General features: G+C 37.9%; 1 protein-coding gene across 2 annotated transcripts; it reads left to right on the top strand.

The window, feature by feature from the left end:
• The first annotated feature begins 552 nt into the window (after window positions 1-552).
• On the top strand, window positions 553-6,771 carry LOC136714675 (regulator of G-protein signaling 18). 2 transcript variants are annotated; one of them, XM_066692278.1, is made up of 5 exons: window positions 553-686; window positions 3,336-3,434; window positions 4,019-4,080; window positions 5,140-5,306; window positions 6,182-6,771. In XM_066692278.1, exons 1-5 carry the CDS (start codon window positions 616-618, stop codon window positions 6,434-6,436), a joined length of 654 nt encoding a protein of 217 aa, XP_066548375.1. In that variant the 5' UTR covers window positions 553-615; the 3' UTR covers window positions 6,437-6,771. The 2 variants fall into 2 exon arrangements, with proteins under 2 accessions (XP_066548375.1, XP_066548374.1); XM_066692277.1 differs by lacking the exon at window positions 553-686 and adding an exon at window positions 1,659-2,029.
• The last annotated feature ends 10,755 nt before the right edge of the window (window positions 6,772-17,526 follow it).

The following is a 17,526-nucleotide window of genomic DNA, read 5'->3' as shown; positions in this document are numbered from 1 at the left end:
CTGTGTCTGTTCACCCATGGATCATAGTCACCCTGTATATGTGAAAGAAATTAAATTAAAAGGACATCTCTAAATCTCGATGTTAGCCTAAAGTCATGAGTCCATCACAATATATTCAATGAAATATCTTGAAAAAAACCATAAACCAATGTGTAAAAATCTCTAATCTGCATGCATCACTTTTTTGATCCACATCAAATCCAGAATGGCTTGTGTAAATGTAAATTACCTTTATATAATAGTCATATTAACTGCTTGTGGGCACTTCATCACAAGATAAGTGTGTTCTTAACGGTACCACCAATGTCTTCTGGAAGAAAAGTATTACGACTCCGAGCATATCAGTCGAAAACGCTTGGGTGCTAAAATAAAGTGCAATAAATTATATTTTGCAATCCCCTCTCCAGGCTGCACTGGATCAGGAAAAACGTTTTTTATTTTTCACGGTTTTTGCGTCGGATCTCTTCAAATCTTTCTGACTCCGTGTGTCTGAAAAGGGGAAGTCAATAAAGGTCATCTTGCACTTTAAGGACAGTTCTGCAAGTGCTGAAATGCATAGAAGCAAACTGGCGTGAGGAAGGGACTCCACAGACAAGTCTTGCAGTCGAGCTTTCAATGCCTTTTTTGAAAACTGACAGACACAAAGAAACTGGATTCGTGCAGGACGCCATGTCACCGCAGTCCAAGTATGTATGCATTGGGTTGATATCCTGTCGGTTAATTACATTTGAAGTGATGAAAACAGATATGAATCCAGATGAAGGATGAATAAAGGAATTAACAGTTTTCTGTTGGGTGAAAATCACAACACAACCCGTTAGAAATTGTCGCAGTTAATGTGTGCATTTTTAAATCATTACAAATATTCTTACGCCATTTTGTTTGTTGTTTTACGTAGACAACTCTAATGTGGAAAAGCAGTTTAAAATGCAGCCAGCGAATGTTGTTCACTGACTTGGCTCTAGTGACAGCTTGGACAGAAGTGTTAACATTTTGTAAAAGGCCTCCGAAGACAGGATAGGCCTGTCCGTATATATTAATACACCCGTTTATTTTACTTTTTAACAATGGTGTTTCATTTTGTATCTGCCTGTCAGAGCTTTAATTTATATCTAGTGTTTTTTTGTGCAGTGTCAAAGTTATAATCAGGAAACAATGCTTTCTGCCTCCAAATGTTTCTTTTGAAATTTATGATTTTTTGGTTTGTAATTTGGTTGCAGTCGCCCCAATCCATAATTGTCATGAAAAACTAGATGTGTTTGGTGTCTCACTCTGTGGTGTTGGCATTTTTGAGAAGTCTGGTTCTTCAAGTCTAACATGTCTAAAACCTTTCATATATTGAGGTTGGTTTTGCATGTGATCTGTCCATGTCAAAACAATATTGTTATGTAATTGTAATATTTTCTATAGCCGTGTGAAGGTCAGCTAAACAAAGATTGAACACATGGAAGATAACATATACTTAAACTGCAATATTAACCATTAGAATTTTAGTTAATCGCATGGCATATTTGAAATGAAACAAACAAACAATAATGTATTGGAGAATTAAAATTGCGGTACACTTTGTACTTCACATACCTATTTATGGGTTGCCTCAGCACTAATATACATATTCTTCATGTTTGATACGTCTACTCAAATGCAGATTATATTTTCATTTCCTTCAGCTGCATTTTATTATAGTCTGATCTGTTTAGCACAATAGATTATGTATGTCATAAATGGGAAAATTTATGCTGCTGAAAATTCTGTAAATGCCGCAGTTTCCTGGCGAAGGAAGTCATATCATGGGTGGGGAAAACCAAGCACCAATCGGGCTTTAAAAGTGAAGAGTTTTCATTTGCTGGTTAAAACATATACACAAGCCTATGAAGAAAGAACAGATACCCATGTACAAGAAGAGCATGGAAATTGTTCTGTTTTTGTTTCCTCAACTGAACTTCTCTGCCCCTAAAGAGGAAGCTTATTTCAAAATGCTCAGTCCAGGCGATATACAGGTCTTGAGGAAGAAAGACAACAAAACCAGGTAGAGTTAAATACACCATTTTGTAATTATGATCTTTGTTTAGAAACAATGCTAAAGATAAAAATTGTTTGTTTGATTTATTGAACAAAAACACAGGTGCATCAGCTTCATGTAGTCGAATTGCAGTTACAAAGTTAAAAGGGTGTTTCTAAGGCATCAGTTATATGCAAATTTGAGATAAAGTGTAACAACAGGATGTATTACATTTTAAAATGTGATCTGCCATGTTTACTTGAACTCTTCACTTTGTAATGTTTCTGTATTGTTCAGACATTGAAAGCGTTTAAATTGTCACTATTGTCATGTCAGAATGATGTTTCAATGTATTTATTGTTGGTAGTTGTACAGTAATAGACAAATTACATTTTTGGTTTATGTAATGAAGCTCATATTGTGTATATGCTGCTGGTAATACGATTTTGCTCCCCGTCACATTACGTTAAATTAAAAGTCTGAGCTATAAAAAGACTACCATATACTTTAACTACAGCAAAGTCTGATCCTCACTGCTCACATGTGTTCCAGTCTTTTTATGGCATACTTTAGCTTGTTTATCAGTGAGCAATCGAGTAACAAGGCAAGTGTGGACAGAATTGTTTAAAAGTCTTTGCTAAATCTATTTTTTTTATTCAAAGGGGGAAGTGAATCTCCTGTCTTTCGTTAAAAATGGCACAGTGAAACTGCTCTGTTGTACTGCTTCCGTGAAATGCATAAAACTAGTTGCATTTTCAATGTACCACTGACAATGGGAGTTTGCAGTTAAACTAAAGTATTATACATGTAATACCTACACTACTGCAAATGCTCAAGATGTTTTATTTGTATGTTTCGAAACCTGTATTATGCAGCTGTGTTAAATGGCAGTTTGAATTGCTGCTCATTTACATGTTTTAATGTGAGGCAGACTCTGAAAAAACGTTATTATTTTTGTTCTGTATTTTGTGTTCTGTTCTGGATGTCCTAAATGTCATGTCTGCACAAGTGATCTCAACGTATAGCGTGTACCACTAACTTCTGCAATACCACATAAAGCTTTGACCACACGGCCTCGCTTCTTCCTCATTTCAGTGTTTTCACTGAGCTCTGTGCAACTTTCTGGTTTATTAACCATTACGCCTAAATATACAATCTTAGAGTAAGCACTCGTACAGACCACTCTAAACCACTCGCTGACGTTGTTCCAGAGATAGTAGGGGTTCTGCTGTTCAGCACCTTTATGATATCTCTCTGGGACTCAGTCAAATTTTATATGCCAGTTGAAAGATAAGGACAATTAAACAAATTGTGTTCTTTACATCATGTTTAGGGTTAAAGAAAAAGAAAAAAAGACCAGACTCAGTCTCCTACTGACCAAATCAGGATCTCATGAAAATGTTAACCCAGAATCTAAGAACCCGACGAAAAGGTGAGTATTTTCCAAAGGTTGGTGGCGGGGGAAACCCTTGTGCAATTTTGACAAGAGGTTACTTAGAATACATTTTGTTTTGTGAGATGCCTTACACGGGGAGCACTGCACTGTTTCTGAACACGATATACATTTAAAGTAAAAATACATTTAAAAATCTGAAAAAATGAATAACTATTTATATAGCATGAATGAAATTAATGTTTCAGATAATGCCTGCATTCTTATACCATGGTGAAAAGAGAATACTTATCTGCAGATTGCAACGACTGAACTTTTTCAAAAGCTATATGGGATGCGTTTGTCAAATTCGTTGCACACACTCAAATTCTAATTTGCGGAAGTGAAAGACTTACTTGGGGGGGATTCTGGGGGGGTGGTCAGATATTCACAGCTGTGGCTGGTTGGCCACTGTAAGCCTGACCACACTTGTTGAGAAAGACATGTACTCTGTGTTTCTCCTGGGGGTAGAACAATTGAATCTACATAACTATAACAGTTGTATTCAGGATTATTACTCTGTTGTTACTGGTAAAATGTTTCAAATGAATGTGGTTTTAATCAGGCGTTGTTGTCTATTGCAGCATCACACCAGCAGCTGCGTTGAAATGGAGGGAGTCCTTTGAGGAAATGCTAGATCATAAAGGTTCGAATTCTTTACTGCAAGCCTGTTTATTCATTTTACGAATCAGATGTTACATTTACAATCCTATTAAACATTGCAGGGGTCTTTGTACCCCCCTATTTTATCCTCTGAGCAAAACAACAAATTTGTATTTACTTCAGGGATCTTGACCTGTACTTCATATTAATAGAATTTATGGCGTATTAAAGTTCTGATAGAACTAATTTCTATTTCAAGTTTCTCAAATGAATTTGTCAAACATCCACATCATAAAAACCTACAATCAAGTATTTGCAAATGTCAGACCCAGATCCTTCAACTGTAATTTATTGAAAACTGTTTTTTATGGCCATTGTAAAACTCATCTAGAGCCAAATACAGTTTCATAATCAATCTGTGCTCAGTAGATCCTCCTGCTACAATGACAATGTTGCAATGAAATTGAGGTTTAGTCCTGAAAAGAATATCTCATAAACAGACCCCAGTCGTCCTTATAGACCATACATGCTATCACTCAAATTTTTATGAGTCTCGGTGAACATTAATGGATACACAATCAACTTGTCTAATGTTATTGTTTTTGTTCATATGACAAACACTGATTCATATTCCATTTTATACACCTGGGAAATTGTCTGTTGCAAAGATCAGATTATGATCCAAACCCACCCATCAGGAAACCTCCGTGTCACGAAATGCATGTAGACAAATGCAAAGGAAATAAAAAAATGAATTCCTATATAGCCAGGTATCTGAGTTGTACATCTTTTTATCACTGACTCAATAGGGTGTTCACTTCAAAACTCAATTCAGGAGTCATGTATCCCCGTCTATTACTTGACACAATAAAGGTTTAACAAGAACAAAGTGAAAATGAAGATAAAGCCCTTTTGAATTTCTTTCTGCGTATGCTTATTTTTCCTCACTATTATCTCGACTGTTCCTGGCACTTCAACTTGCATCCAGGTTGTCAAGCATATTCCTCAAGCCCGAGACGGCTGCGGTGCACATGATCATATCAGACGTTTCAATTTGCACGCACACTCGACATTGATTCTGTCCTTTTCACTTCCATTGTAGATGGACTGGAAACCTTTACCACGTTCCTGAAGACCGAGTTCAGCGAAGAAAACATCGAGTTCTGGTTGGATTGTGAGGAATACAAGAAAATCAAGTCACCCACTGAACTGGTCTCCAAAGCTAAAAAGATGTACGCAGTGTACATTGATACAGAGGCCCCTAAAGAGGTGATGATCTTTCAAACAAAAAATATAAATATATGAAAAACAAATCTATATGGAATCTGCCACTCTTTATAACACATGTATTACACGACTATTACAATGTAATATACAATTATATACTAGGTGTATAAGAAGAAGGTTAGGGAACGCTGAAAGGGTTAACATAATTGTAACGCCACATGGAAACACTGACAAAACCACACAGCCACCCAATTAGGGACTCTCTTGAGCTATGATCAGAATTGTGGTTTTAGACTGATAATGTGGCTAATCCAATGCCTAGACTCGTGTGCCATGTCTGCTATCTGGCTGTTGGAAAGTCTTACAAAGATTTAGAGCACAGATTAGTCATGAATGAGGATAACCCAGTCTATACAAAATCAAACGTTTCTAAATGAACCTCCACTAGACACTTCAACAATCAGACAATTAGACACTAGACAATGACTCATCGAGGTTTGGTAATGCGAAGACCAGGTTACAGTATTTGCCCAGTAGGTATATTCATTACTCACTTCTGCATAAGCAAGGAAGAAGTGACTCTTTGGGAATAAATGTTCTCGACTGCAGATTTTGTATGTACCTTTACTGCAGTTTCAAAAACTTCACTTAAGTTTATGATAGATGGCTGTTGATTGGAGAACAATGTCATTAGAATATATTCACTTTTGTATTCCTATATCCATGTGTTAGTCTCTTGTTGTTTTTCTCCAGTTATTGTTTCATTTATTCCACCAAAAGCACAACTGGTAGCTCCTAATATTGAACACTGAGCAATATCTGGGGAATAATTGCCCTGTTTTAATCTAACCCCACTAATGCCTGTACATCTTGTGAACAGTTAACTGAAGGGTTTTCATTTTCTTTTGGTTTAACAGATTAACATTGACTTTTCCACAAAGACGGCAATAAAACAGAACATCCTAAAGCCCACGCACTCCTGTTTCGAGGCGGCACAGAGCAAAGTCTACAGTTTAATGAAAAAGGACTGTTACCCAAGATTCCTCAAATCTGATATGTATTTCAACCTCACCAAGACGTTACCACCGCCCAGCATGTCCCGGAGAAGATCACGGTCGTGCGTTTTCAATGACCGGAGTGAAGCAGAAACCGAACTGGGCATCTGGTTGTAGTTGATATCTGGTTAATGAACTTTGTAGGTTTATCAGCAGCACATCCAGGATAAAGCTTTTCAAAGACCAAATCATCATGTGATTAACTCAGCGTTTTCTTCTATCAAAACCAAAATAACACTTTACCAGCTATTTATTAACATTTCACATTGCTGTTTTTGCCTGTGGCTTTAACTTAATTTATTAATGTAATTATTGATTCTTATGCCTCAGCAACTGATTTATTTAATAATTTATAATGACATTTCCATCATGTTTGTACATTTCCCTACCAACATATGTAAATATAAGCAAAATGTGATATTAATAATGAATAAATCCTTCAAATATCTTTACACTCGTGTTGTACAATGTAATTACTAGGGAAGGAATATGTCTTAAGGGATGTGACCTGTTAAAAAATATGTTGTGTCATTGATCTTAGAAATATATTTTGAAATGCTACGGAGTTAATTCTCCTGAAATAGGAAGGTGGGTAACTTCACGTTGGTGTAACTTCATCTTTAATCCCATTTGTGTTGCATAGTTTCTTGAGAAAATGTATGAAGGAGGACAGGGCTCTTCAGATGAGATTCTCAGGATTACATTTCACACATAGGAAAAAACAAATTGATTTTATTATTTGCAAGCTGTCAGCAGCATAGTGTAATATTACAAAGGAAAATGCAGCTACTGAGCAGACAGGATATATGTCTACAGCTGCGAAATGCAATGAAGCAATAATTCCCAGCCTTCTCGATGATCTAGATGATTAAAACAAATGCCCAGCCTTCGCACATAGCTTTTCAAGTGATGCACACACTGCAACCTGAATTATTGCAATTGTATGATGCCAGGTGCAAATAGGTACTGTATAGATCTCAGAATTTACCATATTGACAATTCTGGCAATAAATATCATACTAAATACTTTCATGTCAGGATATAGCATAACAAACATCAAACTATATGTATTAAAGCAGGGTCTCCAAAGTTGAGTCACACATGGGAAAGATAAGTATTTAAAGTTAAGCAGGTGTGCCTTATTGTATTATATAAATGGATTCCCTACCTACTTTGATTACAAACTCTTCACTTCACACATGCATCAGAATGAACTAACCAAAATGTATAATCATAATCTTTATTCTGAACTTGAGTCTGACCGGAGAGACTCTGTTTGCATTTGTAATAGTTCAGCACATTACCTACACTTTATTTATTTAACAAAACCAACATGACCATCTCTGATAAGTGCTTTACTTGTTTCGCTTTTACTTTTGAAGATGTTGTTTCCTTTTACCTACAGTTGTTAATGGCTACCCAGCGATGTGGTTGAAGCGACAATTTGGGAACATTCAAAAACAGACTGGATAGGATCCTTGATCACTTAGTTATTAATGGACACCAAACGAGCACGATGGGGCAAATGGCCTCCTCTCGATTGGACACTGTCTTATGTTCTTATGTTCTTATGTACCGCGCTGACTTACCTCCGCACACTGTTCTTGGAAAGGTTTGAATGCTTCCCTGGACTGTTTGCTTTCATAGAAGTATATAATTCTGACTAACGCCTCATAAATGTTTGATCTAATAGTTCCCCACAATCCTAAGAGCATTTGGGTGCCTTGTTTGCGTTCTAAAGCTGAAATATATTAACACATCTGGCCTTTTGTGACATGCTATGATGCAATACAGCTAGAGGAAAATGACTGAGTGAAAAAATGAAGTCTGAGGAGGAAAAGGAACAAGTGTAGAATCCTATATACAAACACACACAAACACACGTGTGTTCATTGGGAGGATTTATTTCCTGTTATTGTTTAGATCTGTAAATGTCACACTCTTGTGCTAAAATCATCAGTAAACCTGCCTAAACTGTGTAGTGCCCTGGGAACCGTAACACAGATTAACAATCCTTCCCCTGGATGTTACAGGAAGTAGAACAAGGAGACTGTTTGTGTCGAATGTGTAATTCTGATAGATGTCAGGTGTCATCGTTTCTCTCTGAGACAAAGATCACGCTTCAGTTTACTGCAAACCGTCTAGCCCAGAGAGTCTAATGTATACAGGATGTGGTCGGGACGGGGTATGGGGGTGTTTCCATTCGAAGCTCGTCGTGACGTCAATCCTCAGCAGTCTCATGTCTCACTGAGCACATGAAGCGAGGCACTTTCAGTTTCCTGCAGTTTTACTGTAATGCGGGTTAATACCGTTCATGTTTTTCTTTTTGTGTCAGATATGCCAATACATACAAAAAGTATCCGCAGCAATTCTAACCCTGGCCTTGTTTATGTCAGAACCACTAATCAATATGATGTAGTAGCGATCCTTGCATTCATAACAGTTCAATTCAATAAAACACATTAGTATGGTGTGCACTAATTATTCCAAACTCGCCTGAAGTAGGACACAGATGTTTGGACCGTATGCTGGCTGTTATTTTATCAGGATGACAGTATTATAACACTTCCATTTTTTGAGGGAGGTTGTGTGATATGCTACTATGCATGCCAATAGGGAATTCTATTGTATACAGGTTTTTTAAATATTTTTCTTTCCAGTTATGGTAGCATTTATTTGGATTTCGTGCTTTAAAAAAGATACCACCAGCTTTTTTACACACCAGCTTTGTATAAGACTGGAAAAAGTCTGTTGGTGTTTTGTTTGTTTGTTTAACTTGCATGTATTAATTGTCTAAATGTAGAACATAACCATAATTGCAGGGGAAATCTAGCATTCAGGCCAAAGCTATAAATTATATCTGTTTTTTTGGCTCCCTGCGATATCCGAATCCAGTTCAGCGCCCCGTATTAACATAAACGCAGCTTCACTGATGGTACGTCAGGAAATACCATAGTAACCACTACGTTTTAAACCACTTTATGATTTATATAATAATGTATATAATGGAGGCCTGTCAGCTGCAAATTTGATGTGAATTACATTATAGTTCTTAATATAATAATAAAGACACATTTACTTTTGAATTCCAGTAAAGTACATATCTGAGAATTGACTATATATGTATATAAATTAACTTATACTGGTTACAAAATGGTAATTATGATGAATTCAAGTCAGCTTAGGCTTTCAGGAATAATGAATAATTACATTGAATGAAAACAGCAATAGGCCTTGCATATTAATTAGCACATATGAGAGGGGAAAATAATGACACATATACATTTTTTTTTTTACCAAGACATTTTATTTTACTGGAAGACTGTGGCAGCAAAGCACTGTATTCATATTCGAATGCAATCTTTACATTTGTAATTGTGCTTTAAAGAAAAATCATGTAATTTCAGTAGTTTAGTAACTTTATAAAACTGCAATAAAAGACATTGCCATTATTGTAATATTTTGGACCAATTGGAGAAGGCCTGGAAGTCACATGTCAACGGCATGGCTAAAAGCTTAGGTTTCCATTGAATCTGCCAAGACAAATTTAGAAAAATATGAAATGTTATTCTAAAAAGACAAAAAATCTAATGACCTCTTTGACCTGTAGAATATATTTGTTGTTATTCTCAGACCATGCAGTTTTCACCAACACATGGCATTTGCTATTATATACAAAGTTGATCACTTTGAATACAATTTTGCATTCATGGCATGCTTTTAACGAGTTTGATTTTGGAATCTCTTTCTAGTGAAGGGTGATACACAAACATAAGGTTTGTATCGAACATATTGGAGGCCATATGTCAGGTTTGGCAGGATGAGACAGGATAGCAGCCGAGCAGTTGTCGTTTACCTCACACTACAATAGCAATCACAGATTACACGCACAGACGATCTTAAAATATCTCGCATATTGCGGTGCCCTGCGGTACACTGTTTGCAGTACTATACATATCTGTCATGAGGTCATTTTAGTAGATCTAAATCTGAAGCTCTGTGTTTTTGTGTCCAGATATTGAACAAAAGACTTTACTGGTTGAAATTAAATGTGAGGCTTGGAAAGGTTCAAATTAATATCGAAATGTATCTGCATTTGTTTTGCAGATACATAATTTAGTGAAAATGACAAACTCACACCCTTGTGTAAAAAGTGTTGTTGACAACATTTCTGCATGAACCTCAGATATATTGAAAATACATACGCTGGGCAAATGTGATGGCTGATTACATCGATGATGTATAAATGCCATTTCATCATAAGTAAATCATTTGAGAATTTAGCCAATGCTGTAATTGAACTGTAAGTGTTTCCCTACCTAAAACAATCCATCAGCACAGAAACCTCCAGAATATTTAGTGCTGTTTGTGGAGGACATTATTTCACTTTCAGAGCATGATCGCTGCTGTGTTACCTGACTGCTTGGGATGACCCATGAGGTTTATACCATAATTACATTACTGATTAAATAAGAATTCCTTATGAAGACTGTCAATCAAGCATGGATTGTATTAAGATGAGGATGTAGGGAATTGAAACAGTTTTCTTGATTATAGAAAAGGGGTAAAAGAGACATGTGCCAACTCAAAAATCAGATGGATTCAGCGATCTCCTGAACATACAATTGTTAAAAAGATAGTGGTTTCAGTACAGTCACCTTCTCAGGAATAAAACGTGTACCTAATACTATTAATGCACTTAGCTTCAAATGACTGTGCCACCAGCCTTGAAAACGAAGAGTGTATTATTATTAGACTCTTTTGTAAGAGTCTACTGGATGCACATGCGGTTAGTTTTCTTCCAGCTGCAAATTCAAGATGATGAACTTTTCCTTTTTCTATTTAGTGGTTTGAGAGGATCAATTAGAATATGCCTGGATGCTGTGAAGGGGGATTTGTTGCTTGTATTTGTGCATGGATTGGATGAGGAAATGCAACAAAATTGGGGTTATTCTCCCTCCTGAACTATAAAAATGATAGGTTGAATATGCATTCCCGGTTATCTGCCCAAAAGGGGATGGGGTTAAGACAATTTCCGTGTATACCTCATCGAACCCTAACCCTACCCCTCCCATTTTTTACTTGAAAGATAGCTCCAAACCAATATTAGTATACGTGTGTGCAGCCGAATTGTCTGAACCAGCAGAAGTTTGCCATTTTTTTATGAAAGAAATAAGGCTGAATACAATAACAGCACGGAACCTCACACCAGTTCCTGTCTGAACTAGTTTAATCAGATCCGTCTTGCTAAAATTGCTTTATTCCTTTTAGAAACTCGGGTGACAACAACGAGTATTTGAGAAGTCTAACCCATGCAGGTTTTGACTTGAATTGCCCTCTTCTTGTCTGGCTTTCATTCCCTTTAAACTTTCTTATGACAGCCCTATAGAAATACTGTAATCAGCACTGTAATGTTTAATACAGCCTTGATCTATTGTATTGAATTATTGAATAGTCATAGGTTTTTAAGGTGATACATGGCAAGGACTTGCTAAGGCTCTTTCTCAATGCATCTTTTCAAACTTTTTGTCTTCAGAAAAATCCAAAATTCTGATATTTCAGTTTCCTCCAGATATTTATAATCACGATTCCTGGTTAGTAAATGACAAGGAATGCACCTTATTCCAGCGGTAGAATCAAGATGGTGAAATTAAGACTCTGTACCATTGTATTCTCTTCCTTACACAAATGTGGTCTTGTTATAAAGCTAATCATTTTTGCTACTTTATCATAAATGTTCATACGGCAAGCAAAGCAATTTTACCTGTAGGGAGCAAAGCAGATTACTTGAAACAAAAATATTAGTGACAGTGGGAGAAATTATGCCCTCTGGCAGGTGAGCTTTGATACAGTAATTGTTCAGGTTAAATGCAGGACGAACTGCTGGTGCTGCAATTCTTCGTTTCAGAGATAAACAAACTCTGAAAGGAGCCGAGGTCTTTTGGAGGATTCAGATTGTGCTTCCAGATGTCATACACATGCATATAAAAATACTGATTTATGACTGCAAAATGCATTTAAAATCAAGTGCTTACATCGTCAAAAATGGCAACACATGAAGGAGAAAAACATATAGGTGGTGGACAAAATTGCATCACATAGGTAAATGAAGGACAACAAGTATATTGAAAGCAAGGGCTTCCACTAAGGCATTGCTCATGCGTTAATTAAGCAAATGACATCCCAGCATGCTTAGGGTCATGTATAAAAATGCTGGATGCGCTTGGTTGCCTATAATTATGGCTGCAAGAGAAGACCTGAAAGAAGGGTGATTGTTGGGGCATGTTTGGCAGGAGCTTATGTGACCAAGGCACCTCAACCTGCTGATGTTTCACGAGCAGCGGTGTCTGAGGTGATCTCGGCATGGAAAGAGATCGGCAAGATGGGGAAATCCGTGCATTCATTCAAAGCGCAAGGCAAATCAGCCCAGCAACTGCAGATAATACGATTGCAAATTCCAGCCTGGGGCAAGAGCAGACAGTTTAATCATAACCCTATCCGTGGAGGTTTTCTCCACGGTGGGATCCCATGGTCGGGTTGCAGCACGCAGACCGCTCATCACACCTGGCGATGCACGTTTGCCAGGCCAGTGGTGCAGAGAGCACAGGCAAGGGACTACCGAGCAGCTGTGTACTTTAGCTGAACAATGTGCTGTGGTCAGATGAGTCATCCTTCACCATGTTCTTAATAAATAGACGAATGCACGTGGAGCTGACCTAATGAACTCCACAGCCCTGAGAGCTTGGTTCCAGCAGGGAGGGGTTCTGGTGGCTCTGTCATGTTGTGGGGCACATTGTCCTGGCATGGCATTGGTGCTCATTCCCTTAGAAAGCAAGGCCAATACTAATCGCTACTAAGTGGTCATCTAAACCCCATGTTGCAGGATGCCCTTCCTGCTTTTAAGGGTTGTCTACCTGGATGACAATGCCGCCATCCACAGAGTACGTGAGGTCGCCCAATGGCTTGAGGAGCTGATGATACCCATATTGCATAGCCTTCTCAGTCACCAGTCACCCAATCAAGCAGGTGTGAGTTGATTGTCCCTCCTGTAGACCTCCAGACACATTTATTATGACTCATAATCTGGTCTTTGCAGTTATTGTACAAATAACTCCCTGGCACCTCTTCAGAGACTATTTCTATGACTCTACAATAATTATGAGTACTTTATATAAATATATTGTATTCATCTTGTTTTTAGTTTGTAGTTAAACTATCTATAAAATTAATAGCAATTGGAGGCTATTCTCATAAGCATAGATATAACACCAGCTGCATAAACATAATTCATGAAACACTGCTTTAAGCCATCTGCTGGGGAATGCCACTAGTTTACCACAAAATACTAAATAAATAAATAAATGAATAAATAAAATTGGTAAAAAAATATATGCCACATTCTGAATTCAATGGAATATAACATGGTATCATAATTTCCTCATGGTACTAAATGGTGTGTCACCTCATTTCAGAAGCACATTAGATGGTTTTAAAGAAAGGCCTCTATTTAGAACAAAGTATGGCCATGTGAGGGGCATTTATTTCCCTGTTCAGTATTTTAAGTGAAGATTGCAAATCTAGAAGTCTATAAATCCCTCCGGAACAGTGGAGGTGCTTTAAAATGCTGCATATTCTCGAAAGTGATAGAGCTCCACACAGTGGCGGGAGAAAATGTCTACAGCAACAGAGTGAGAGATTTCAGTGACAGAAGAAGCCAGCCAAGGGTTTGTTTATTGTTTCATCATAAGAGGAGATTATATACACATGAAAGTATTTTTGATGATAGACATTTTTAAGCAATGCTCAAAATGTGCAGGACTTGCCATGCCATCAAGTTTGTTGACATATTGTGTCTGAGTGTGTTAAAAAGTATCCTGCAAAACACTGGACCTTTGTCACACTTGGAATGGCTGCTTATAATATACATTTTCACAGTAAAAAAAATGATTATTGAAAGTATCTGACCTCTCAGTCAAACACAAAGGGGGAAATATGTATATCTATAGTTGTAAAAACTAAAGATAAAAGATACAACAAAATTCCCTTTTTTCAAATGTTTCCAAATAAAAAGAGCAATTATCATCTCTTACTTGATAGTGTTTTATCTCTCTTTCACTCTCTCTCACACACTCTCTCCCCTCATTGAACACAATTTATGTATCACAATGTAGATCAGGCTGAGAAATAGTTCAGTCATTTGGGGTGGCTTCTGGGCAATACCTGCTCTATTTCCCATTAAGAGTAACACAAAGTCACCTTCTCCCAGTGCAACGCCTGTAATATCATGTTTCTAATGTGGGGGTTTTCCATGAATATGCAAATAATAGGATTTTACATGTCATTTACCTAGGGTTTCTGTATAGAGCTGAAAATCAGTCCTGATGAGTGAATGTCATTACACATATGTTCAGGTTATCTGTTTTATTCTTATTTAATTGTTAATAATACATCCAGGGTTAGAACAAAAGGTGAATACTGAAGTACCTCTTTTTATGATGTCACAGATTTTTCCGTAATTTTTTGATGATGTCACAGATTATTCAGTATTAGTGATGTTTATTTTTTATGATGTCACAGATTTTTCAGTATTAGTGATGTTTATTTTTTATGATGTCACCGATTTTTCAGTATTAGTGATGTTTATTTTTCATGATGTCATAGATTGTTCAGTATTAGTGATGTTTATTTTTTTATGATGTCACCGATTTTTCAGTATTAGTGAGCCACAAGTACATGTCAGGAGTTTTGTTACAGTGTATGTTGGCTCATACACTACACAAATACACTCACCTAAAGGATTATTAGGAACACCTGTTCAATTTCTCATTAATGCAATTATCTAACCAACCAATCACATGGCAGTTGCTTCAATGCATTTAGGGGTGTGGTCCTGGTCAAGACAATCTCCTGAACTCCAAACTGAATGTCTGAATGGGAAAGAAAGGTGATTTAAGCAATTTTGAGCGTGGCATGGTTGTTGGTGCCAGACGGGCCGGTCTGAGTATTTCACAATCTGCTCAGTTACTGGGATTTTCACGCACAACCATTTCTAGGGCTTACAAAGAATGGTGTGAAAAGGGAAAAACATCCAGTATGCGGCAGTCCTGTGGGCGAAAATGCCTTGTTGATGCTAGAGGTCAGAGGAGAATGGGCCGACTGATTCAAGCTGATAGAAGAGCAACTTTGACTGAAATAACCACTCGTTACAACCGAGGTATGCAGCAAAGCATTTGTGAAGCCACAACACGTACAACCTTGAGGCGGATGGGCTACAACAGCAGAAGACCACACCGGGTACCACTAATCTCCACTACAAATAGGAAAAAGAGGCTACAATTTGCACAAGCTCACCAAAATTGGACAGTTGAAGACTGGAAAAATGTTGCCTGGTCTGATGAGTCTCCATTTCTGTTGAGACATTCAGATGGTAGAGTCAGAATTTGGCGTAAACAGAATGAGAACATGGATCTATCATGCCTTGTTACCACTGTGCAGGCTGGTGGTGGTGGTGTAATGGTGTGGGGGATGTTTTCTTGGCACACTTTAGGCCCCTTAGTGCCAATTGGGCATCGTTTAAATGCCACGGCCTACCTGAGCATTGTTTCTGACCATGTCCATCCCTTTATGACCACCATGTACCCATCCTCTGATGGCTACTTCCAGCAGGATAATGCACCATGTCACAAAGGTCGAATCATTTCAAATTGGTTTCTTGAACATGACAATGAGTTCACTGTACTAAACTGGCCCCCACAGTCACCAGATCTCAACCCAATAGAGCATCTTTGGGATGTGGTGGAACGGGAGCTTCGTGCCCTGGATGTGCATCCCACAAATCTCCATCAACTGCAAGATGCTATCCTATCAATATGGGCCAACATTTCTAAAGAATGCTTTCAGCACCTTGTTGAATCAATGCCATGTAGAATTAAGGCAGTTCTGAAGGCGAAAGGGGGTCAAACACAGTATTAGTATGGTGTTCCTAATAATCCTTTAGGTGAGTGTATGTTGTCAGACAGCTGAGCATTCTAAATAGAATAAATGCATGTGTGTGTGAGAGAGTGTATTTGTGTTTGCTGTTGTTCCATATAAGAAATTAAAACCTTTCCACACATTATCAATGACTTGAAGCTACCAAACACTATCAACACCTTTAATGATCAATTAGTCATTCTCTAGGTTCAACCCAAGGCCAGGTTTTAATTGCTACATCCTTTAGGGCTGGTTTTGTTTTCAATATTTCAGAGATAAGCCATGGATTCAGGGATGCAGACAGAGGTTTTTAAGCCCTTTCAGTTTTAACACTATATTATTTGTAATTATTTGCAAGTTACATTTGTACCCATTTATACAGCTGGGCATTTTACTGGAGCAATGTAAGTGAAGTTCCTTGCTCAAGGATACAACAGCAGAACCCACAACCTTCCAGTTATGAGTCCAGAGCCCTAACCACTACTCCACAGTGCTGCCCTCAATTTTGTCCACTGTATACATCAATTTCTCTCGCCCACTGTCCACGGCCAAGCCAACCCAGAGGAGAACCTCTATCTCCACCAGGAGGAGCCGTGCCACTCAGGTACCTACAAGTGAGTTCCAAGAGAAAGATCAATTAGATGCCATCACAGTACTGATCTAATATTTCTCTTCCTTCTCCAGGTTCTGCAGTTCTCTATAGCAATGGGGCAAGAGATGCACCACTAAAACAAGCACTCTATAAAGTTCCTTCCCATCTCCAAAGTGTCCTGTGTTGTTGTCAAGTCTCTCATCTGCACTCTGATACTTGGAGGCACAGAAGGAGCTAAACAACAGCTTCAAGAGAAGGTTTCCCTTAGCTTTTGGTGGCTCAGACTCTCTGCACAGCATTTTCCCCTGAGCCCTGTGCCCCGTATACATGCGCCTGCTCCTTTCTGCTAGGGTCTCTACCCTTTGATCCCCCGCACCCCCACTAACTGAGAAGGGAAACAGGTGTGCGGGTCTCTGGAGTCGGGAGACGGCCGACGTGGTAAACAACACAGGTGTGGCTGTCAGTCTGTGGCTCAGACAAAAGGAGAACGTACACCAACCAATAAAGCAACACATTAGGTGCAAAAATCTATTAAAATGTTTCACACATTCATCATTGAATGAAAACCACAAGAAAATAAATATAAATTAAGAAATATAAACAATAAATAAGTGCAATTAAGATTTGATGTGACATATACTAG

Source organism: Amia ocellicauda, chromosome 19 (genome assembly GCF_036373705.1).
Source record: "Amia ocellicauda isolate fAmiCal2 chromosome 19, fAmiCal2.hap1, whole genome shotgun sequence".
Classification (NCBI taxonomy): domain Eukaryota; kingdom Metazoa; phylum Chordata; class Actinopteri; order Amiiformes; family Amiidae; genus Amia; species Amia ocellicauda.
This window is presented reverse-complemented; position numbering and strand designations above follow the sequence as displayed.